The 24,569-nt window shown below is 46.0% G+C and overlaps 1 protein-coding gene across 7 annotated transcripts in view; it reads right to left on the bottom strand.

Moving 5' to 3' along the window:
- TRIM9 (tripartite motif containing 9) overlaps positions 1 to 24,569 on the bottom strand; it is a 72,405-nt gene that overhangs the window by 13,432 nt on the left and 34,404 nt on the right. For 3 of the 7 annotated variants that reach the window (XM_060753098.2, XM_060753081.2, XM_060753088.2), the window contains exons 4-7: positions 13,495 to 13,605; positions 10,682 to 10,835; positions 8,075 to 8,232; positions 5,192 to 5,330 (exon numbers count right to left, since the gene is read on the bottom strand). In XM_060753098.2, coding sequence (XP_060609081.1) covers positions 5,192 to 5,330; positions 8,075 to 8,232; positions 10,682 to 10,835; positions 13,495 to 13,605 — 562 coding nt within the window. Of the gene's footprint in view, positions 1 to 3,380; positions 3,573 to 5,191; positions 5,331 to 8,074; positions 8,233 to 10,681; positions 10,836 to 13,494; positions 13,606 to 24,569 lie in introns of all 7 variants that reach the window. The other 4 variants (XM_060753053.2, XM_060753071.2, XM_060753062.2 and 1 more) reach the window with 3 other exon arrangements.

The raw sequence follows: 24,569 nt of genomic DNA, 5'->3' as shown, positions 1-24,569 counted from the left end.
ATTCCCCAAATCCTCCAACCACATATACAACCCTCATAAACAACCTGTAGAGAAGGAAAACATGGCATTGATTCCGCCCTCCAACCTTGTCCTTCTCCATCCCCTTCCCAAACCCTCAGCTCCCCAAAATACAACTTCCTCCCAAGATACAAACTCCACAAAACGAGAAAACAGGCAGAGCCACACACTTGTTGCACATCGAACAAAAGACCCTGAAAACGCAGAGAAAAGCCAGCCGCACAAAAAAGCAGCGTAGATGCTAAAAGTTGGAATAAGAAGCTAAAACAACCCTGCCACAGGTGTACGGAAAACAAGGCAAAAAAGGACACAGAAAGAAGGCACAAGTAAGCAAGATCGACAGTTGAGTCCAGTCTCCAACTTTTCCTAGAAAATTTAGTTGTTCGTCCCAGGAAGAGTTCGAATTATTAGATGAGGCGAAAGGCCTATCAAAGCCAGTGTTGTTTCATAGTAGGATAGTGTTACTGTACTAGCTCTACCCGGCACGCATTGCTGTGGCCAACATTTATCTCCTTCTTTCTTTCTCTCCTTCCTTCCGCCCTTTTTCTTTCCCTTCTGCTTTCTCTCCTTTCTCTCTTCTCTACCTCTTCCCTTCCTTCCTTCCTTCCTTCCTTCCTTCCTTCCTTCCTTCCCTCCTTCCTTCCTTCCTTTGCTCTTTGGTTCCATCCTTGCTTCTCTCTTTCCTTCCTTCCCTCTTTCCCTCCTTCTTACCAACTACAAAAGGCCACCCTACTGCGATCTGCACGCATTATTTGCCGATATATCACATTGTCCTAGACAATGTGTGATCCAATTCAACAACCAGCATGGTGATCTTGTTTACTATGTGCTAACCTTGTTGTGTTTCTAATAATAATAATAATAATAATAATAGCCAGTCAAGGTGGACCCAGTGATGATTGGCACACTGGGTGCAGTACCTAAAGACCTTGGCCTGCACTTAAACACAATTGGCACTGACAAAATTACCATCTGTCAGCTACAAAAGGCCACCCTACTGCAATCTGCACGCATTATTTGCCGATACATCACACAGTCCTAGACACTTGGGAAGTGTCTGATGTGTGATCCAATACAACAACCAGCATAGTGATCTTGTTTGCTGTGTACTAATCTTGTTGTGTTTCTAATCATCATCATCATCACCACCACACAGTGCTAGATGCTTGGAAAGTGCTCGACTTGTGATTTTGTGATACGAAATCCAGCAGAGAGATCTCATTTGCTGTGACATACTGTGTTTTTGTGTCAATAATAATAATAATAATAATAATAATAATAATAATAGATTATTGTAGGTTTTTTCGGGCTATATGGCCATGGTCTAGAGGCATTCTCTCCTGACGTTTCGCCTGCATCTATGGCAAGCATCCTCAGAGGTAGTGAGGTCTGTTGGAACTAGGACAATGGGTTTCTATATCTGTGGAATGACCAGGGTGGGACTAAGAACTCTTATCTGTTGGGGCTAGGTGTGAATATTTCAACTGGCCACCTTGATTAGCATTTGATGGCCTGGCAGTGCCTGGGGCAATCTTTTGTTGAGAGGTGATTAGATGTGCTTGATTTTTTTTTTTCCTCTCTCTTGTTTTGCTGTTGGAATTTTAGGGTTTTTTTTCAATACTGGTAGCCAGATTTTGTTCGTTTTCATGGCTTCCTCCTTTCTGTTGAAATTGTCCACATGCTGGTGGATTTCAATGGCTTCTCTGTGTAGTCTGACATGGTGGTTGTGAGAGTGGTCCAGCATTTCTGTGTTCTCAAATAATATACTGCATCCAGGTTGGTTCTTCAGGTGCTCTGCTATGGCTGATTTCTCTGGTTGAAGTTGTCTGCAGTGCCTTTCATGTCCCTTGATTCGTGTTTGGCAATGCTACTGCGTTTGGTGGTCCCTATGTAGACTTCTTGTCCACAGCTGCATGGAATACGGTAGACTCCTGCAGAGGTGAGAGGATCCCTCTTGTCCTTTGCTGAACGGAGCATTTGTTGGATTTTCTTGGTGGGTCTGTAGATTGTTTGTATGTTGTGTTTCCTCACCAGCTTCCCTTTGCGGTCAGTGGTTCCCTTGATGTATGGCAAGAACACTTTTCCTCTGGGTGGATCTTCATCTTTATCTTTATGCTGGACCATTCTGGACATAGCATATTATTTGAGAACACAGAAGTGCTGGACCACTCTCACAACCACCATGTCAGGCTACACAGAGAAGCCATTGAAATCCACAAGAAGCATGTGGACAATTTCAACAGAAAGGAGGAAACCATGAAAATGAACAAAATCTGGCTACCAGTATTAAAAAACTCTAAAATTACAACAGCAAAATAACAGAGAGGAAACAATCAGGAACATCAAATCACTCTCAACAAAAGATCCCCCCAGGCACATCCAAGCCATTATATGCTAATCAAGGTGGTCAGTTGAAACATTCACATCTAGCTCCAGCAGACAAGAGTCCTTTGTCCCACCCTGGTCTTTCCACAGATATATAAACCCTTTTCCTAGTTCCAACAGACCTCACTACCTCTGAGGATGCTTGCCATAGATGCAGGCAAAACGTCAGGAGAAAATGCCTCTAGAACATGGCCATATAGCCCGGAAAAACCTACAACAACCCAGTGATTCCAGCCATGAAAGCCTTCAACAAAACAACAACAATTCTGCTGGAGGACCTAGAGAGAGAGAACACTTTTCTAGGCATTTGTAGGCCCTCCAATATGATTATATAGAGATTCCTAAAGAAGTGTTCTCTTTGTGTTTTTCCTAATTTAGTTATGGCTCTATGTTCCCAGTTGAGGGAGTATTATATTTGGGTTGTGTAGGTTTTTTCGGGCTATATGGCCATGGTCTAGAGGCATTCTCTCTTGACGTTTCGCCTGCATCTATGGCAAGCGTCTTCAGGGGTAGTGAGGAGTATTATATTTCATTGACAGATGCAATCCATTCATTTGTAATGCTGGCATCTAATTCTGGATCCATCTACAATAAGAGAGCCAGGCTGTCCATAGCAGGAACCTCCTTGGGCTCCTTTCTATGCAATCCAACAATCTATAAACATTATTACACACAAACATACATGTCACACATGTCTAGGCCCTCACGGTTTCCTCCACATTGAGAAAGCAAGCCACTGACCACACAGAACGCTTGGCTCCAACCGGCACGGATCTCAGGGGAAGCGGGCAGAAGGCAAAGGGCAGGAAAGGGGACCAAATGAAACGAAATCAAAAGATCCAGAAAGGAAATGCAAAAGCCAACCAGCCACAAAACAAGAAGTAAACCCTGCGACAAAAAAAGCAACAACATAAGAAACAGGGACTTCCAGAAGCACGGCTCAAGAGGCGCTGCCCGGCGTGCTCGCTTTCACCCACCAGCCGAATTCAGGGATTGCAAAGAGGAATGCAAGGTCATTTGGTGGTGGGACGAGTTCCTGAGCTCAAAGTAGGATCTCCCCGGGAAGCTGTTTTGCAGGTTAAGGGTCGAAGAGAAAGGGGTGGATCTACGCAGCTGCAATCTTTCCAAAGGCACAGGGAAAGTCAGGGCCTGCTCCTCGGGCTCCGAGTCTAGACGTGAGATAGGAAGGCAAACTCAAGGTCAGAGCTCGGTTCAAATGGCATCAACCGGGTGTGAGTCCAGAAAAAAAAATCCCAAAACAACTCTCTACATAAAGGCTATGGAGTGGAGAAGTTGGCCAATGCAATTGACCATATGTGATGATGGACCATAAAATAAGACTGTTCTGGTACAGCTGTACCGGGAGCTCCAATTTTGTTTGCTTTGCATTGAATGTTTGTTTGCAGTCCTAAGTTTCAGGGACTCTGCAGATAGGTGGCTTCTTTTGGTTGCAGTTATAGGGCAAGCCACCTGTCCATCATCATTAAGTTTTGGTCCCGCCCCTTGCTCAGGACAATTGGGAAGGGAAGGGAGTCATTTTTTAGTTAGTCTCAGCAAGGTTAGCCAGTGTACAGGACGTGTGTAAACTTCCCCTGTACAAAAGCTTCAACCTTTATGAATTTCCAGGGAAGCATCCCCACAGCTTTGAGAATTTCCAGGAAAACAGCTCTAAAGACTAAAAGAACTCCAGCTGGAGAACATCTACTGTCTTGCTGGTAGGTCCACTCAGCGTTCGAGATGCAGTTCGACCCGGTAGCGGAGCACGCATCAGTAAGGGTTATGTTATAGTCAGCCTGGGAGAAGTTAAAAAGGGGATTTTCCTTTAAAGAAGAAGTTATTGAAGACAGTTGCCTGTCCTTCGTGGGCAGGATTAGGAATTCACCAGTTGCCTAAAAGCTTGGAATCATTTGCTTAACTTTACTGAAGACAAGAGAAGTTTCTGTTTGATTGTTCATTAATAAAATACTTTGTTGTACTTCTCAAGCCATCTAAAGACTGCTTGTGGTGGAAACCTCTGAGAACTTCTCTTTGGGCCCCCTGGCTTCCTGCTGGGCAAAGGTTGCACGTCCTGTTTTAAAGACAACTATTTACAGGCCCAGCACGCGACAGAATAAAGATATCTGTCCTGTATCTTAGAAGAGTTTCCTGTCTTTTGGGGAATGGCAGATCAAATCAGATCCCATCAAATCAATTAAAGACAACATATGAGGGTTGAATGAAAAGTAATGCCTCCACCTTCATAACTCAACAGATGGCAGTACTGGTATGCGGCAGGTACTGGCTTGTTTGGTAGACTCTCCTCTACAGTTCCATTTTGGCGGGAAGCCTTAGCATTGAATGGTTGTGTTGTTGACACTGTAGACACTGGGGTGTCTAAAGATGTGATTGCAATTATAGTCAATATTAGAAGGTGCATAGATGGGGACTAATGCCTCCCAAGTTGCTGGGGGAGCGAGAATCCACTCCACACTGTTTGAGCTCTCCAAGGTGCTGAACTCTATCCCGTAATGATTTTAGCACTTTGGATAGTTCCTTTACTGCTGGAATGGAGTCACTGTTCAACGGCCTCAAGAGCTGATCTGTCTATGCATTCATAACCAAGGAGCGTTGAATCAGCTCAGTGGCCTCTTCTTGGAGATGGACTGCTATCTTTTGGAGATTTACCAAAAACTGGAATGGATCCACTTCCCTGCTGGAATGGGAGACACCAGCGATTGGCATCTCTCCTCCTCATTGTTGATCACCACCCCACCATCTCCTTGAAGGAATCTTTGCACCCCAAACTCACCTTCGGAGGTCTGCAGAACCAATGTCTTGCTGTAAGGGCTGACCCCACTCTTGTTGAAGGCCTTGACCCGGGCGCTGTAGGTACTGTTGAAGTGGAGGCCGTCCACGGTGCACATGGTTTCCTTCCCGACGTACACCTCCTAAACACCAAATTCAAGACAGCTGCTTTAGGTGTGGTTCAAGTCATGGGACCCTCTTTAACCCAGAGCAGGAATAATGCAGCCTTCCCAATGTTGCTGAACTGCAACTCCCAGCATTCCATGCCAATGGCCATTAATTGATTGGTGGAACTACATGCTAGGAACGATTCATTCCCAGAACATGTGGTTGGTAGCACTGGGTAACTAAAGGGTTAAGGTCACTCAGTGCCTAGAGAGGCCAAACCAGAACCAGAATGACACTTCCTATCAAGGGAGACAGATGCCATGTCCGTGGTTGTTAACTGAGAAAAGGAGTTGGGGCTGCCTTTGAAGACTGTCCAGAAGCTTCAACTAGTCCAACGGTCAGCATCCAGGTTGCTCACTGGAGCAGCATACAGCGAGCACACAACTCCTCTGTTACGCCAGCTCCACTGGCTGCCAATCAGCTTCTGAGCACAATTCAAAGTGCTGGTTTTAACCTTTAAAGCCCTGAATGGTTCTGGCCCAGATTACCTGTCAGAACGTATCTCCTGTTATGAACCATCATGAAGTTTAAGATCTTCAGGAGAGGCCCTGCTCTCGATCCCACCACCATCACAAATGCAGTTGGTGGGGATGAGAGATAGGGCCTTCTCGGAAGTGGCTCCCCGTCTGTGGAACTCTCTCCACAGAGACATAGAATCATAGAATCAAAGAGTTGGAAGAGACCTCCTGGGCCATCCAGTCCAACCCCATTCTGCCAAGAAGCAGGAATTTTGCATTCAAATCACCCTTGACAGATGGCCATCCAGCCTCTGTTTAAAAGCTTCCAAAGAAGGAGCCTCCACCACACTCCGGGGCAGAGAGTTCCACTGCTGAACGGCTCTCACATCAGGTTGGCCACTTCCCTCCTGTTCTTTAGAAGAAAATTGAAGACTTGGTTTTGGGACCAGGCATTTGATTAGTAGACAGCGGCAATTGGAAAGAAGACTTAGGATACTGGAACACTGCATTAACTTGGATTTAGTTTTTAACTGGCGTGTCTAACCTATTGTTTCAATGAATCGATTAGTGGACAGTGGCAATTGGAAAGTAGACTTGGATACTGCGACACTGAATTAACCCCAGACCTGGATTTGGTTTTAACTGGCATGACTAATCTATTGTTTTAATGATTAGTCTCTTCTTCAGGCTAAACATGCCCAGCTCCTTAAGCCCTATGAGGAGCAGCTTAAGGAGCTGGGCATGTTTAGCCTGAAGAAGAGAACGCTGAGAGGAGATATGATAGCCATGTATAAATATGTGAGAGGAAGTCAGCAAGCTTGTTTTCTGCTTCCCTGGAGACTAGGACGCAATGGCTTCAAACTACAAGAAAGGAGATTCCATCTGAACATGAGGAAGAACTTCCTGACTGTGAGAGCCGTTCAGCAGTGGAACTCTCTGCCCCGGAGTGCGGTGGAGGCGCCTTCTTTGGAAGCTTTTAAACAGAGCCTGGATGGCCATCTGTCAGGGGTGATTTGAATGCAATACTCTATAATTTGTTTTTAATGTTTTAATGTATTTGTTGACTATTTATATAATGAGGGGCGGTATACAAACATAGTAAATAAATAAATAAACTACATATGTCCAAAGATACAAAAGTTTTGGGAAGAGATCTTAACTTTGGATAAACCAAATAGTTAGTTGATTGGCTTGTACCCACAAAGGTTCCCACGTGGCTTGATGAATCCAGACTGTCATGATCCAGCAAAACATACTAGCAGGGTTTGGGAGAGACTGATGGGCGATGATGGGAGTTGTAGTCCAGCCGCATTCAGAGAGCCATGTGATTTCAGCCCATGATGGGTCTGAACCAAACTTGGTACACATACCCTGTATGATCCAACCTTAAATACTGGCAGGGTTGGAGGGGCTGATAGAGGATGATGGGAGTTGGAAACCAGTCATATCCAACAACCAGTCATATCCACAGCAGTACGTGTGACAAAGCTCTTGGAGTCCTTGTGGACAGCAAGTTAAACATGAGCCAACAATGTGATGTGGCAGCAAAAAAAGCCAATGGGATTTTGTCCTGAATCAATGGGAGTCTAGTGTCTAGATCTAGGGAAGTAATGCTCCCCATGCTCTATTCTGCTTTGGTTAGACCACACCTGGAATATTGTGTCCAATCCTGGGCACCACAATTCAAGAGAGATATTGACAAGCAGGAATGTGTCCAGAGGAGGGTGACTAAAATGATCAAGGGTCTGGAGAACAAGCCCTATGAGGAGCGGCTTAAGGAGCTGGGCATGTTTAGCCAGAAGAAGAGAAGGCTGAGAGGAGATATGATAGCCATGTATAAATATGTGAGAGAAAGCCACAGGGAGGAGGGAGCAAGCTTGTTTACTGCTTTCCTGGAGACTAGGACACAATGGAACAATGGCTTCAAACTACAAGAAAGGAGATTCCATCTGAACATGAGGAAGAACTTCCTGACTGTGAGAGCCGTTCAGCAGTGGAACTCTCTGTCCCGGAGTGTGGTGGAGGCTCCTTCTTTGGAAGCTTTTAAACAGAGGCTGGATGGCCATCTGTCAGGGGTGCTTTGAATGCAATATTCCTGCTTTTTGGCAGAATGGGGTTGGACTGGATGGCCCATGAGATCTCTTCCAACTCTTTGATTCTATGATTCTAAGAAGTACCTTACATACAGAAAGTGAGTGTGTGAGAGAGAGTGCTCTGATTTGGGCCTGCCAATAATACTGACCCCTCTCCATCGTCCTTACCCTAAACTGACCGCCGTTCCCATCGTCCAGCTCCAGGATGTATCCCTCCGCCTGCACCGAGGAGAGCGGCGGCTGCTTCCAGGACAAGGTGGCGCTGTTGTTGTGGGTGCAGCACTCCTCCAGCTGGAGGAACGGAGCGGCCGGCACTGGGGAGGAAGCTACATGGAAGTTACAATTGGAACCCTGGTTTCTAACCTCCACCCAGAACGAACCACTTAGGGCAGTGGTTCTCAACCTTCCTAATGCCTTGACCCCTTAATACAATTCCTTATGTTGTGGTGACCCCCAACCATCAACTTATTTTCATTGCTACTTCACAACTATAATTTTGCTCCTGTATGAATCATCTTGTAAATATCCAATATGCAGGATGTATTTTCATTCATTTGGCACAAATACTCGATACGCCCAAATTTGAATACTGGTGGGGTTGAGGGGAGGATTGATTTTGTCATTTGGGAATTGTAGTTGCTGGGATTTATAGTTCACCTACAATATCAGAGCATTCCGAACTCCACCAATGAGGCAATTGAACCAAACTTGGGACACAGAGCTCCCATGACCAACAACAAATTCTGGAAGAGTTTGGTGGGCATTGACCTTGGGTTTCGGAGTTATAGTTTACCTACATCCAGAGAGCACTGATGCATCTGGACCAAACTTGGCATGAATTCTCAATGTGACCAAATGTGGACACTGGTGCAGTTTGGGGAAGATAGACCTTGACATTTGGGAGTTGTAGTGGCTGGGATTTATAGTTCACCTATAATCAAAGAGCATTCTGAACTCCACCAATGATAGAATTGGGCCAAACTTCCCACACGGAACCCCCACGACCAACAGAAAATACTGTGTTTTCTAATTGTCTTTGGCGACCCCTCTGACACCCCCTCGCGACCCCCCTAGGGGTCCCGACCCCCCAGGTTGAGAAACACTGACTTAGGGCATGTCTACACTGTAGAACTAAATGCAGTGTGGCACCACTTGAACTGCCCTGGCTCAACACTACGATGTCCTGGGAGTTGTAGTTTGACAAGGCCTTCAGCCTTCCCTGCCAAAGAGTGATGGCATCTCCTCTAATTACAACTCCCATAAAAGTGAACCATGGCAGTTAAAGTAGTGTCAAACTGCATCAATTCTGCAGTGTGGATGCACCCATAACACTACGTAACCAAAAAAATATTTTGTTCCTGGTTTGAAAGTTTTAATGCAACGGAAAAACGATTTTAGTGATGAGACATTGTGGACTTGTGTTTTATAATATTTATTGTTATATTGTTTTTATATGGTCTATATTACATGTAATGTTTTAACTATATTTTATGTTGTTGGGGGCATTGACTGCAGAATGTAAACCACCTCGAGTCACCTTCGTGTTGAGAGAGGCAGTATATAAAAATTGGCAAATAAATAAATAAATAAATAAATTTAATTTAAGTTTAAATTACATTAATTTTAATTTTAATTTTAAGTAAATTTAAATTTACTTTGAAAGTAGTTGTTCTACTCCAGAAACTTTGTTTTTGTGGCTGCCACAAACTAGGTTGAATTGGTTGAGATTTTGAGATATTCATTGAAAAGCTAGGGAGGAAAAAGGTGCTGCAGACTGTCCAACAAAAAAAAAGTTTTTGCAGTTTTATCAACTTTTCCCATGTTTTTATATTAGAATCAATTAGGTTGTGGCGCAGCTGGTTGGGAGTCAGCTGCATTAAATCACTACTGACTGAAAGGTCATGAGTTCGAAGCCAACCCGGGTCGGAGTAAGCTCCCAACCATTTGTCTAGCTTGCTGTCAACCTTTACAGTCCTTTTTACAGTTTTATCAACTTTTCCCATGTTTTTATATTAGAATCAATTAGATTGTGGTGCAGCTGGTTGGGAGTCAGCTGCATTAAGTCAGTACTGACTGAAAGGTCATGAGTTCGAAGCCAGCCCGGGTCGGAGTAAGCTCCCAACCATTTATCTAGCTTGCTGTCAACCTTTGCAGTCATTTTTGCAGTTTTATCAACTTTTCCCATGTTTTTATATTAGAATCAATTAGGTTTTGGTACAGCTGGTTGGGAGTCAGCTGCATTAAATCACTACTGACTGAAAGGTCATGACTTCGAAGCCAGTCCGGGTTGGAGTAAGCTCCCGACCATTTGTTGAGCTTGCTGTCAACCTTTGCAGTCCAAAAGACAGTTGCATCTGTCAAGTAGGAAATTTAGGTACCGCTTATGTGGTGAGGCTAATTTAACTAATTTATGATGCCATAAAAATCTCCAGCAGCGTGCAAAAGAATGAGGAAGTACTCCATCTGTGTCACAAGTGGACAGTGAAGCAACAGCTCCCCCGGTGGCCGGAATTCAAAAGCATACCCTCATGAAGCTGAAAAGTTAAATAGCCTCTGTGTCTCTGTCTATATACGTTGTGTGTCTACGGCATTGAATGTTTGCCATGTATATGTGCATTGTGATATGCCCTGAGTCCCCTGCGGGGTGAGAAGGGTGAAATATAAATACTGTAAATAAATACATAATAAATGTATAACCCAGGAACAAAAATAGTGTTACACAGTATTATCGGTTGCAGCCAATAGGTCAAAGCATATCAACATGAATCCGCTTACTTTTCATCTGCACGAAGTCAAGCTGGTGGATGGACTGCAGCAACGGGGCGTTGTCCAGGTTCAGGTCAAAGTCGGTGGTCATCCGGGGGGAGAGTGTCCCTTTGCCCCATTGGTCCTCGGTCAGGTGGACCCTCCGGATCAGCGCATCGGAAATCTGAGGGCAAAGAAACAAGGAAATCAGGACATGGTGAAGGATGGAGCAACACATCCAGAGAAATCCCATAGCTAAGAATTATGAAGAAAGGGTGCATCCATACTGCTGAAAGAATTTTGTTGACTCTACTTGAACTGCCATGGCTCAAGGCTATGAAGTCCTGGGAGTTGTAGTTGGATGGAGGCCTTTGCAGAGAAAGCTAAAGGTCTTGTAAAACTACAACTCCCAGGATTCTTGGACACTGAGTTTGAATGGCATTCATTCAACAGTGTAGTAGATGCACCCAAAGTGGAAAAGAGAGCTAGTTTGGGTCCCTATTTAGACAGATAGAGAGGGATGATGATGATGATGATGATGATGATGATGATGATGTAGAAAGTGATATTGCAAGTTGAACAGCTGAACATTAGGAAAACAAAATGAATGGTGAAGACTTTCATGGCCAGAATCACTGGGTTGTTGTAGGTTTTTTCGGGCTATATGGCCATGGTCTAGAGGCATTCTCTCCTGACGTTTCACCTGCATCTATGGCAAGCATCCTCAGAGGTAGTGAGGTCTGTTGGAACTAGGAAGAAGAGTTTATATATCTGTGGAATGACCAGGGTGAGACAAAGGGCTCTTGTCTGCTGGAGCTAGGTATGAATGTTTCAACTGACCACCTTGATTAGCATATAATGGCCTGACAGCGCCTAGAGCAAACTTTTGTTGAGAGGTGATTAGATGTCCTTGATTGTTTCCTCTCTGTTGTTGTGCTGTTGTAATTTTAGAGTTTTTTAATACTGGTAGCCAGATTTTGTCCATTTTCATGGTTTCCTCCTTTCTGCTGAAATTGTCCACATGCTTGTGGATTTCAGTGGCTTCTCTGTGTAGTCTGACATGGTGGTTGTGAGAGTGGTCCAGCATTTCTGTGTTCTCAAATATGCTGTGTCCAGGTTAGTTCATCAGGTGCTCTGCTATGGCTGATTTCTCTGGTTGAAGTAGTCTGCAGTGCCTTTCATGACCTTTCAGGACATCTAATCACCTCTCAACAAAGGTTTGCTCCAGGCACTGTCAGGTCATTATATGCTAATCAAAGTGGTCAGTTGAAACATTCACACCTAGCTCTAGCAGACAAGGATCCTTTGTCCCACCCTGCTCATTCCACAGATATAAAAACCCTTTTTCCTAATTCCAACAGACTTCACAACCTCTGAGGATGCTTGCCATAGATGCAGGCGAAACGTCAGGAGAGAATGCCTCTAGAACATGGCCATATAGCCCAAAAAAACCTACAACAATCCAAAATGAATGGCCACAGATGGTTTAAAGTAGGCAACTTGGTGCATCTATATAGTACAATTAATGCAGTTTGACTTCACTTGAACTGCCACAGTGGCGCAGTGGGTTTAACCCTTGTGCCGGCAGGACCAAGACCAACAGGTTGCAGGTTCGAATTCAGGAGAGCATAGATGAGCTCCCTCTGTCAGCTCTAGCTCCCCATGCATGGATATGAGAGAAGCTTCCCACAAGGATGGTGAAACATCAAAACATCCGGCGTCCCATGGACAACATCCTTGCAGACGGCCAATTCTCTCACACCAGAAGCGACTTGCAGTTTCTCAAGTCACTCCTGAGATGGAAAATAAAATGGGGACTGTAGTTTGACAAGGCCTTGAGCCTTCCCTGCCAAAGGATGACGATTGTGCTGTCACGCGCTGGGCCTGTAGCAATTGTCTATTAACAGAACATGGTCTCTATATGCCCAGCAGGACGCCCGGGGTGCCTCGGCTGAGAGGCCCTATGGATTTCCCTATACAAAGTCTTTAGAAGCTTAGAAAGTTTAACAAGGTTATTTATTAATGCTTAAATCTTCAACAAATCAATCAAATACTTTAAAACTCTGGAAAACTGGTAGCTTTCTTAATCTGCCCACAAGGGACAGGCAACTTGCTTCAAGAACTCTTTCTTTCTTCTATAAAGGAAATCCTTGACCACTCCCTGGGCAATCTGTTCTTAGGCTGGCTTGGGACCCTACTCCCGGTTCCAATTTGCTTTATGGGTAACCCGAGTAGACCTTACCAGCCAAAACTTTGTAGATTTTCCAGCTGGTGTTCTTTACCTTCCAGCAAAGCTGGCTGTATTTCTTAGTAAAGCTGTGGAACTGCTTTTCCCCAAAATTTGTGAGAAACGAAGCTTTCTACAGGTGGGAGAATCTCACATGTCCTGTTGGAAAGGCTTCTCCATGATAACTGAGCTAAAGGTCCCTTTTCCCTCCAAAACCCTGGGGAAAGGGGTGGATCTAAAGGCTGCAACAATGATTGACAGGTTGCTGGCCCTATAATTGCAATCTGGAAGAAGCTACCAAATTGCAAAGTGCATAGCCTTCAGGAATTCATGCAAACAAGCAAAGAAAGAAAAAGGGAATTCAAACCCCTGGCACATCCGTGCCAGAACAATGATCAAGGTTATGGAATCATGGAAGCTGGAGCTGTACAAGGTCTCTTGCCTTCCCCACCAATGCCTCTCCAAAACTATAACCCCCATGACTCCATAGTTTGAGCCAGTACAGTCAAAGTGGAGTCAAACTGCATTAATGCATCCATGTGGACACATCCTGGTTGTGGGACAAGAGACATGAGATGTTGTGGGAATATGGGAAGGGAAAAGAGGGCGCACGAACCTGTAGGAATCCGCTGGGGTCGTTCTCCTTGATGACTTCCAGGCAGTACTCCATGAGGCCGGTGGTTTGACGCAGCTTCACGGTGCAGTGAGAGATCTGGTCTCGCACCACCTGCAATGGGAAAAACAGATGGCAAAAGCATTCAGAAACGGGCAGGTATGCCATCCCTTCGCAGATAATGGGGAAAATAATAGAATAGACACCAGCAATTTGCAACCAAACTAAGGTATTTTTTGCTCCTGGATTGTCTTCAAGCTGCATTTCTGCTCTTCTAATGACTCATTGACAGCAGTTGAAGTAGGAGAAAAACAAAGGTGGGCAAGGGAAACGCAGGAGAAAGAAACTGCAATGTTTTCCAAAGTAGGATAGCAGAGGAGGAATTGGGACTCTGGCTGCATCTACACTGCAGAGTTAATGCAGTCTGATATTACAGAATCATGGGAGTTGTAGTTCTACAAGGTCATTAGTCTTCTTTGCTGGTGCCTCACCCAAATGATCCGATAACAATGAGCCATGGTGACAAACTACATTTTTTTTTACAGTAAAAAGCTCTGGAAGTTCCAGCCTTGGTGATGGAAGCTCCTTCCTTGGAGGCTTTTAAACAGAGGCTGGATGACCATCTGTTGGGGTTACTTTGATGGTGCTTTTCCTGCATGGCAGGAGGGGGTTGGACTAGATGGTGAAATGGCAGGGAGAAGGTTTGAGGAAAAGAGACAAAGAGAGTTCCTGAGGTCTGAAAAAGCACGGTTTTATTTCCAGCTGGGACTCTGGAGTGGAGCTGTGTCCAAAAGCAACCAGAGTGCCTGATAAAGATGTTGACTGCCTTTTATACACTTCAAATGCAGGCAAACAAAAAAACATGCTTCTACATACATTGAGATCATTCTCTGCGTCACTTTAGCATCATAGGAATGTCAAATTCTATCTTCCAACATGCGAAAGGCATGTCTCTTATGCTGATACGGCTGTACCAGGAGCTCCAACTTTATTTGCTTTGTATGAAATGTTTGCTTGCAGCCCAAGGTTCCTGGGATTCTGCAGAAGGATGGCTTCCTTTGGTTGCAGTCATAGGGCAAGTCACCTGTCCATCATCGTTAAGTTTTGGTTCTGCCGCTTGTTTAGGGCAATTGGGAAGGGGGAGCCATTTTTTAGTTAGTCACAGTAAGGAAAACTAATGTAGAGGACGTGTACAAGCTTCTCCTGTACAAAAGCTACAACCCTTAAGACTTTCCGGGGGAGAACAGTCTTAAGAGCATCCAATGATCTTCAAAGATTACCAGGGAAACAGCCCTAAAGCTTTGAAGAATTTCGGAGGGGAAACAGTTTTGGAAGACCAAATAATTCCAGCTGGAGAATCTACTGGCCTTACTGGTAGGTCCACTCGGTGCTCGAGACACAATTCGACTCGGTAGCGGAGCCCACATCAGTAAGGATTAGATTACAGTCAGCCTGGGAGAAGTTAAAAAAGGGTTTTTCCTACAGAGAAAGTTTAATTAATCAGTCAGGTGCCAGTCCATTGAGGACTAGACTGAGAAAGCCTTGAAGTGTTGTTTGAACCATTGAAGATTTGTTGTTTGTTCCATAATAAATACTTTGTTGCATTATCAAAGACTCTAAAGATCAGCACTTCTGGAAAATCCCTGAGAACTTCTCTTTGGGGGCCCCTGGCTTCCCGCTGGGCAAAGGTTGCACGTCCTATTTTACAGGAAAGCCTTTACAGGCCCAGCGCGTGACAGAACATCTCTGTATTTCTTTCTAAAGAGCAGTATACAGCTTACATTCATCAGTCAAGGGGCCTACTTTGACCTGTCAGGAGGGAGAGATAGGCTCCTTACTTAGCTATAGCCTGGGTGATTTTGTTCCAGTCTCTGTATAGATAACATGCCCTCTTCCTGGAATGTTCACCTCCCTCTTGCTTTTTCTTGGCTTGTCCTGTCAGCTTGGATTTCTGATACAGAGAGAGCCTGATTTTTCTTACATTTCAGTGCTGGTAAAGTACATACAATTTATACATAAATAAATATCTATTTTTCCAATATCTCCCCATCAATTGTCATGTGGTCTCTTCCAACTCTATGCTTCAAACTGGAAGGTCTGGAAGGCTTAGATTGTGTCTTCCTGTTTCACAGAAGGGGGTTGGTTTGGATGGCTTTTGGGTTTCCCTTCCAACTGTAAAGGAATATAGATTGCCTGGGCTTCCAATTGGAACCTGGATGTCCATCTGTTGGGATGGCTTTGATTGAGTCTTCCAACCTGGAAGAAGGAAGTTGGCTTGGATAGCCCTTTGGTTGCCTTCCATCTCTCAATTTGAGTTGTGGCATGAAGCCTGAGCTGGCTCTCTATTGCAACCTTCCCGCTTCGAAGGCTGGATCAATCCCTATGGATTGCTTCCCTTCTCTTCTCTTTCTCGCTCCAAAGGCTGAGTTTGGTCTGACGTCAGCAGAGCTTCTGTGGGCAGAATGAGTAATTGCGGTTTGTCTTGAAAGGAGGAGAGATTAGGGACTGGAGTAGGGATTAGGGACTGAATTTTCAGGCTCCAGCGTTGCATATAATTCCCGGGTCAAAGCAGTGCCACTCGCCCAATTCCCACTCCGGCACACTCTCTTTCTCTGCAAGCATTCAACATTTATGCCCCAAAGGTCTTCCCATTACATTAATTACAAGCAACACTGTGCAACTGAGTGTACAGGTAAATGGGAGACAAGCAATTGCAATGTGCAAAACGCACAATGGCATGGGCAAAGCACTCTACGGATCTGGAGTGTTGTACGTTTTTGAACAGGACTGGGCCCAGAACGGAACCCTGCTTTTGGCACTCCACTCGTCACTTCTTTCCAGGATGAAGAAGAGGAAGCATGGGGGAAATTCACCCTCTCGTACTCCATTGCGACACTATGGATGTTGCCTAGAATTGCATTGGCTTTTTGCTGCTCTTGTTTTGACTCCTGTTCAGTTTGTGATCTACTAAGATTCCTAGATCCTTTTTCTATCAAGGTATCGACATGCTGTACCTGGCCATTTCCTTTGGGTGCATCTCAAACAAACCAAGTCACTCCTTCCCACCTGCTACTAAGGGGGCTGTCGAGGTCCTGAACTTGTGTCTGGCCGCTGTAACGGTCTGGATGAGGGCGAACAAATTGAAATTGAATCCAGACAAGACAGAGGTACTCCTGGTCAGTTGAAAGGCCGAACAGAGTATAGGGTTACAGCCTGTGCTGGACGGGGTCGCACTCCCCCTGAAGACGCAGGTTCGCAGCTTGGGTGTGATCCTGGACTCATCGCTGAGCCTGGAACCCCAGGTTTTGGCAGTGACCAGGGGAGCATTTGCACAGTTAAAGCTTGTGCACCAGCTGTGCCCGTATCTTGGGAAGTCTGACTTGGCCACGGTAGTCCACGCTCTGGTTACATCCCGCCTAGACTACTGCAACGCTCTCTACGTGGGGTTGCCTTTGAAGACGGCTCGGAAGCTTCAACTAGTCCAACGCTCGGCAGCCATGATTCTAACAGGAGCGGGACGTAGGGAGCATACAACCCCCCTGTTGCGCCAACTCCACTGACTACCGATTTGCTACCGGGCTCGATTCAAAGTGCTGCCGTTGACCTTTAAAGCCCTAAATGGTTCCGGCCCAAGCTACCTATCCGACCGCATCTCGGCCTTTGAACCCACCAGGACTTTGAGATCTTCCGGGGAGACCCTGCTCTCGATCCCGCCAGCCTCACAAGCACGTCTGGCGGGGACGAGAGATAGGGCCTTCTCGGTGATGGCTCCCCGGCTGTGGAACGCCCTTCCTACAGACATTAGCTGGAATGTGTCCAGAGGAGGGTGACTAAAATGATCAAGGGTCTGCAGAACAAGCCCTATGAGGAACGGCTTAGGGAACTGGGCATGTTTAGCCTGAAGAAGAGAAGGCTGAGAGGGGATATGATAGCCATGTATAAATATGGGAGAGGAAGCCACAGGGAGGAGGGAGCAAGCTTGTTTTCTGCTTCCTTGGAGACTAGGACGTGGAACAATGGCTTCAAACTACAAGAGAGGAGATTCCATCTGAACCTTAGGAAGAACTTCCTGACTGTGAGAGCCGTTCAGCAGTGGAACTCTCTGCCCCGGAGTGTGGTGGAGGCTCCTTCTTTGGAAGCTTTTAAACAGGGGCTGGATGGCCATTTGTCAGGGGTGGTTTGAATGCAATATTCCTGCTTCTTGGCAGAATGGGGTTGGACTGGATGGCCCATGAGGTCTCTTCCAACTCTAGGATTCTATGATTCTACGATTCTATGATTAGATTGGCACCATCTCTAATGGTATTCCGCAAAAAAGTAAAGATCTGGTTATTTGCTCAGGCGTTCGAATAATTAGTGCAATGATTGGTGATGACATAGGAATGGAACAATGGATGACGAATCTGGATCGTGTTTTTAGTGATGAGACGCTAGTGAATGGTTATTATAGTAATTGTATATTAACTGTGTATTAGATTAGGTTGTTAACTGTTTTTATAGTGGTGCATTGAATTTTTGCTGTTTTTTGTGTGTTGTGAACCACGGTGAGTCGCCTCCGGGTTGAGAACTGCGGTATAGAAGCAAAGTAAATAAATAAATAAAAGTAAATAAGAGAAAACAACTGGAATCAAGGGTCTCCAAATGCCACACAGGCCATAAATGGCTGCTGCAGGACTCGGGGTCAAACCCAGCTTAAGGAAGGATGCCAGCTGAAGGGGATTTCCTAGAGCCGGGATAAAGAGCGATAGATATTCTTTGGAATCGCTCCGTCTTTGCACTGGCTTCACATAGGGTTATGGGACCAATATTATTCTCTTAAGCTGTATATTTATAACACTAGGATGTGTCATAACATTGCGATACTATAAAGGCAAACAAAAAGGGAATCAGAAGATGGGGTTAAGTGCTGGCTGTTGGGAATTGTGGGAGTTGAAGTCCAGAACATCTGACTGGGTTCAGTGGAGTTCAAACATGCTCTGTATTGTCAAAGGCTTTCATGGCTTGAATCACTTGGTTGTTGTAAGTTTTTCACACTGTATGGTCATGTTCCAGAAGCATTCTCTCCTGATGTTTCTCCCACATTTATAGCAGGCAACCTCAGAAGTTGTGAGGTCTGCTAGAAACTAGGAAAATGGGGTTTATATATCTGTGGAATGTCCAGGGTGTCCGTCTCCTAAAGCAGTTACTCTACTCCAAACTCAAGAATGGAAAATGGAAGGGTGGAGGACACAAAAAGAGATTTAAAGATGGGCTCAAGGTAGAGGTAAAGGTTTTCCCCTGACATTAAGTGCCATCGTGTCCGACTCTGGGGTGTGGTGCTCATCTCCATTTCTAAGCCAAAGAGCCGGCGTTGTCCGTAGACACCTCCAAGGTCATGTGGCCGGCATGACTGCATGGAGTGCCGTTACCTCCCCGCCGGAGCGGTACCTATTGATCTACTCACATTTGCATGTTTTCGCACTGCTAGGTTGGCAGAAGCTGGGGCTGACAGCGGAAGCTCATGCCACTCCCCAAATTCGAATCTGTGACCTTTCGGTCAACAAACTCAACAGGTCAGCGCTTTAACCCACTGCGCCACAGGGGGCAACCTTAAAAACTGTGTCATAGACACCGAGAACTGGGAAGACCTGGCCCTTGAGTGCTCCAGCTGGAGGTCAGCTGTGACTAGCAGTGCTGTAGAATTTGAAGAAGCATGAATGGAGACGAAAGAAAGAAACATGCCAAGAAGAAGGCATGTCAAGCCAACCCCAACCAGGACCGCCTTCCACTTGGAAACCGAAGCCCTCACTGCGGGAGACGGTGCAGGTCAAGAATTGGGCTCCACAGTCACCTACGGACCCACCACCAGGACACTACACTTGGAGGACAATCTTACTTGGATAATGACCACTTAAGTAAGTAAGTAAGGCTATACTTCCATGATTTACTTCTTTTGCATTTTTGAATGGTGGGCCTGAAATCTCCAGGCAAAAAAGACCCAGAACCAAAGAATCATAGAATCAAAGAGTTGGAAGAGACCGCCTGGGCCATCCAGTCCAACCCCATTCTGCCAAGAAGCAGGAATATTGCATTCAAATCACCCCTGACAGATGGCCATCCAGCCTCTGTTTAAAAGTTTCCAAAGAAGGAGCCTCCACCACACTCCGGGGCAGAGAGTTCCACTGCTGAATGGTTCTCACAGTCAGGAAGTTCTTCCTCATGTTCAGATGGAATCTCCTTTCTTGTAGTTTGAAGCCATTGTTCCATTGCCTCCTAGTCTCCAGGGCAGAAGAAAACAAGCTTGCTCCCTCCTCCTTGTGGCTTCCTCTCACATATTTATACATGGCTATCATATATCTTCTCAGCCTTCTCTTCTTCAGGCTAAACATGCCCAGCTCCTTAAGCCGCTCCTCATAGGGCTTGTTCTCCAGACCCTTGATCATTTTAGTCGCCCTCCTCTGGACACATTCCAGCTTGTCAACATCTCTTTTGAATTGTGGTGCCCAGAATTGGACACAATATTCCAGGTGTGGTCTAACCAAGGCAGAATAGAGCATGGGGAGCATGACTTCCCTGGATCTAGACACTATGCTCCTATTGATGCAGGCCAAAATCCCATTGGTTTTTTTTGCCGCCACATGACATTCCTGGCTCATGTTTAACTTGTTGTCCACGAGGACTCCAAGATCTTTTTCACACGTACTGCTCTCGAGCCAGGCCTCATCATCCCCCATTCTGTCTCTTTGCATTTCATTTTTTCTGCCAAAGTGGAGTATCTTGCATTTGTCCCTGTTGAACTTCATTTTGTTAGTTTTGGCCCTTCATCTCTCTAATCTGTCAAGATCGTTTTGAATCCTGCTCGTGTCCTCTGGAGTACTGGCTTGGAGGGTCTCCTCCTTCCTTTGCCAGAAGGAAGCCTCTTGCAGACGATGAGCCGAAAAGCACAAAATAATATGGGAAGAGGAGGAGGGGGGCATGCCACATAAATCTTTTATCTCCTGATCTTCTTTGCAGCTTAAGCAGAGGGTCCTGCTCTCTCCAGATAATGAAATCTCTGGCTCCTCGGCTCCCGGGCCGACGCTTTCAGCATATTATTATTATGGAAGGGGCTGCCATCTGCCACGGCACCCCCGGCCCCTCCGTGGATGGATAAATCACAGAGCGGCAGCCGCTTTATCACAGGTGCATTAAGGAGAGAGCTCCAAGGACACGGGAAAGTCAGCCCAGGCAGCTCGTAATCTTGGCCTGTGCAGATGGGAGGCCAATGGGAGGGAGGTGGCTGCTCGAACAAAGAGAATCCTACAGTTGGAGGGGACCCCAAGGGCCATCCAGTCTGACCTCCTCATGCCAAGCAGGAAGAAGACACAATCCAAGCCCTCCCAATAGGCTCTGCTTAAAAACCTCCAAAGAAGGAGTCTCCACCAGGCACCTAAGCAGGTTATATTCCACAAGGGATCCCTGAAGGCCATCCAGTCCAACCTGATCAGGCCTTGGAGGAAGACACAATCCAAGCCCTCCCGATGGACGTCCATCCATACTTTCCCACAAATGCATCCGGCTGGAATTATTGTAGCTTCCAGAACGTCATTGTTTTTCTTTTCTTTTGATAATCATAGAATCATAGAATCAAAGAGTTGGAAGAGACCTCATGGGCCATCCAGTCCAACCCCTTTCTGCCAAGAAGCAGGAATATTGCATTCAAATCACCCCTGACAGATGGCCATCCAGCCTCTGTTTAAAAGCTTCCCAAGAAGGAACCTCCACCACACTCCGGGGCAGAGAGTTCCACTGCTGAACGGCTCTCACAGTCAGGAAGTTCTTCCTCATGTTCAGATGGAATCTCCTCTCTTGTAGTTTGAAGCCATTGTTCCATTGCGTCCTAGTCTCCAAGGAAGCAGAAAACAAGCTTGCTCCCTCCTCCTCTCTGTGGCTTCCTCTCACATATTTATACATGGCTATCATATCTTCTCTCAGTCTTCTCTTCTTCAGGCTAAACATGCCCAGGTCCTTAAGCCGCTCCTCATAGGGCTTGTTCTCCAGACCCTTGATCATTTTAGTCACCCTCCTCTGAACACATTCCAGCTTGTCAATATCTCTCTTGAATTGTGGTGCCCAGAATTGGACACAATATTCCAGGTGTGGTCTAAACAAAACAGAATAGAGCATGGGTAGCATTACTTCCCTGGACCTAGACACTATGCTCCTATTGATGCAGGCCAAAATCCCATTGGCTTTTTTTGCCGCCACATCACATTTGCCGCCACAGCACATAAAAGTCATACAATGTTCCTATTCTTTTAAGAACATGCCTATGGATTTCTTTACTATCACATTGCATAGGGTTTTTTTCCCCTATGGGCCCTTCCACACAACCATATAACCCCATATACCGGGTTGTGGTGCAGCTCTTTGGGAGTCGGCTGCATTAAAATCACTACTGACCAAGAGGTCATGAGTTCGAAGCCAGCCCAGGTTGGAGTGAGATTCCAGCCATTTGTCTAGCTTGCTGTCAACCTCTGCAGCCCAAAAGTCATTTGCGTCTGTCAAGTAGGAAATGTAGGTACCGCTTATGCAGTGAGGCTAATTTAACTAATTTATGATGCCAGGTCTCATGTCTCTTTTCAACTTTCTCTTCTCCAAACTCTCTAGACTGTTGCTTGAACAAATATCTGCTGCTTCCATAGAGGATTGTGTATCAGACACCAAGAAATGGGAAGCCCTGGCCCTTGAGCGCTCTAACTGGAGGTCAGCTGTGACCAGCAGTGCTGCAGAATTCGAAGAGGCACGAATTGAAGGCGAAAGGGAGAAATGTGCCAAGAGGAAGGCATGTCAAGCCACCTTCCGTCTGGAAACCGATGTCCTCTCTGCAGGAGAACATGCAGGGTGCTCTAACTGGAGGTCAGCTGTGACCAGCACTGCTGCAGAATTTGAAGAGGCATGAATGGAGGGTGAAAGGGAGGAACGTGCCAAGAGGAAGGCACGTCAAGCCAACCTTGACTGAGACCACCTTCCGCCTGGAAATTGATGTCCTCACTGCGGGAGAACATGTGTAGTGCTCTAACTGGAGGTCAGCTGTGACCAGCAGTGCTGCAGAATTCAAAGAGGCACGAATGGAGGGCGAAAGGGAGGAACGTGCCAAGAGGAAAGCACGTCATGCCAACCCTGACTGAGACTACCTTCCGCCTGGAAACCGATGCCCTCACTGCAGGAGAACATGTGGAGTGCTGTAACTGGAGGTCAGCTGTGACCAGCACTGCTGCAAAATTCGAAGAGGCACGAATGGAGGGCGAAAGGGAGAAACGTGCCAAGAGGAAGGCACATCAAGCCAACCCTGACCAGGACCGCCTTCTACCTGGAAACCGATGTCCTCACTGTGGGAGAACATGCGGAGTGCTCTAACTGGAGGTCAGCTGTGACCAGCAGTGCTGCAGAATTCGAAGAGGCATGAATGGAGGGTGAAAGGGAGAAATGTGCCAAGAGGAAGTCATGTCAAGCCAACCCTGACCAGGATCGCATTCCATCTGGAAACGGATATCCTCACTGTGGAAGAACATGCAGAGTTCTCTAACTGGAGGTCAGCTGTGACCAGCAGTGCTGCAGAATTCGAAGAGGCACGAATGGAGGACAAAAGGGAGAAACGTGCCAAGAGGAAGGCATGTCAAGCTAACCTTGACTGAGACCACCTTCCGCCTGGAAACCGATGTCCTCACTGTGGGAGAACACGTGGAGTGCTCTAACTGGAGGTCAGCTGTGACCAGCAGTGCTGCAGAATTCAAAGAGGCACGAATGGAGGGTGAAAGGGAGAAATCTGCCAAGAGGAAGACACGTCAAGCCAACCTTGACTGAGACCGCCTTCTGTCTGGAAACCGATGTCCTCATTGCGGGAGAACATGCAGGTCAAGAATAGGGCTCCACAGCCACCTATGGACCCGCCACCAAAACACCAAATCTGGACGACAATCATCCTCGAGCTATGAGGGATCGCCTAAGTAAGTAAGTAAAGCAAGTAAGAAAGGATAAGGGATGTGTATAAGGCTGCAAAAGGATTCTGGGGTTTATGCAACGGATTCTGCCACAACATCTGGATGGAGCAATCAATTGAACACAGTAGTTCTGTGTCATCAGCCGCACACAGCCGCCTTAAGTGCGTCGCGCCTGTAGATTTGGCAGGATTAATAATACATTTTGGACATCGTTGCAGAAAACCCCTCCCCAAACCGCTTCAAATAAATCATCTGTAGCTTATGACGGGACTGTCAGGACCTGCTCAATTAGCTCCCATTTTCTGGAATGGGTTTGATGAGCCCTTTAATCTCCTTAAAGGATTGCAGTTGCGATATCTCGCACCTCTCGTCTCTGCCATCCTAGGGTTACAAATAAGGCGGTGAGCGTTCATCATTGGCAGAAATGTAGGTGATTATGTTGAAAAGTGAACAGTGGTAGTTAAAAGAGCACATTCTAAGGATTATTTCTGTGTTCTATTTATTTATCACATTTATATACCACCCCTCGCAGGCCAGAGGCGACTCGGAGCGGTTCACAATTGGCAACAATTATAACAAATAAAACAACCATAAAATACTGTTAAAAACATTAGCATACAATATAGGAATATTTTTTTTAAAAAAAACCCATACAAGAGCCTTAAAAACATTATCCTGAGCATCTCCATGTCAAGTCATTATTCAATTGTTATTATTAAAATATAGAAATAGTTTTCTAAGATCTACAGAGACACTCGCTGGAACACCTCAGCAAGCAAGAGTCCAAAAGTGGCAGGCTCAAACCCAGAACCTCAACCAATGGCTGATACCAAACGAGAGACTCCCTCCTGGGCACACAGAGGACTGGGCGACCTGGAAGGCACTGAACAGACTGCGCTCTGGCACCACGAGATGCAGAGCCAACCTTCAGAAATGGGGCTACAAAGTGGAATCCATCGACATGCGAGTGTGGAGAAGAGCAAACCACTGACCACCTGCTGCAATGCACCCTGAGCCCTGCCACATGCACAATGGAGGACCTTCTTGCAGCAACACCAGAGGCACTCCAAGTGGCCAGATACTGGTCAAAGGACATTTAATCAACTCTCATACTCA

This window comes from Anolis sagrei, chromosome 1 (genome assembly GCF_037176765.1).
Source record: "Anolis sagrei isolate rAnoSag1 chromosome 1, rAnoSag1.mat, whole genome shotgun sequence".
NCBI classification, from domain to species: domain Eukaryota; kingdom Metazoa; phylum Chordata; class Lepidosauria; order Squamata; family Dactyloidae; genus Anolis; species Anolis sagrei.
Note: the sequence above shows the minus strand (reverse complement) of the source record. Positions and strands in the feature narration are given on the sequence as shown.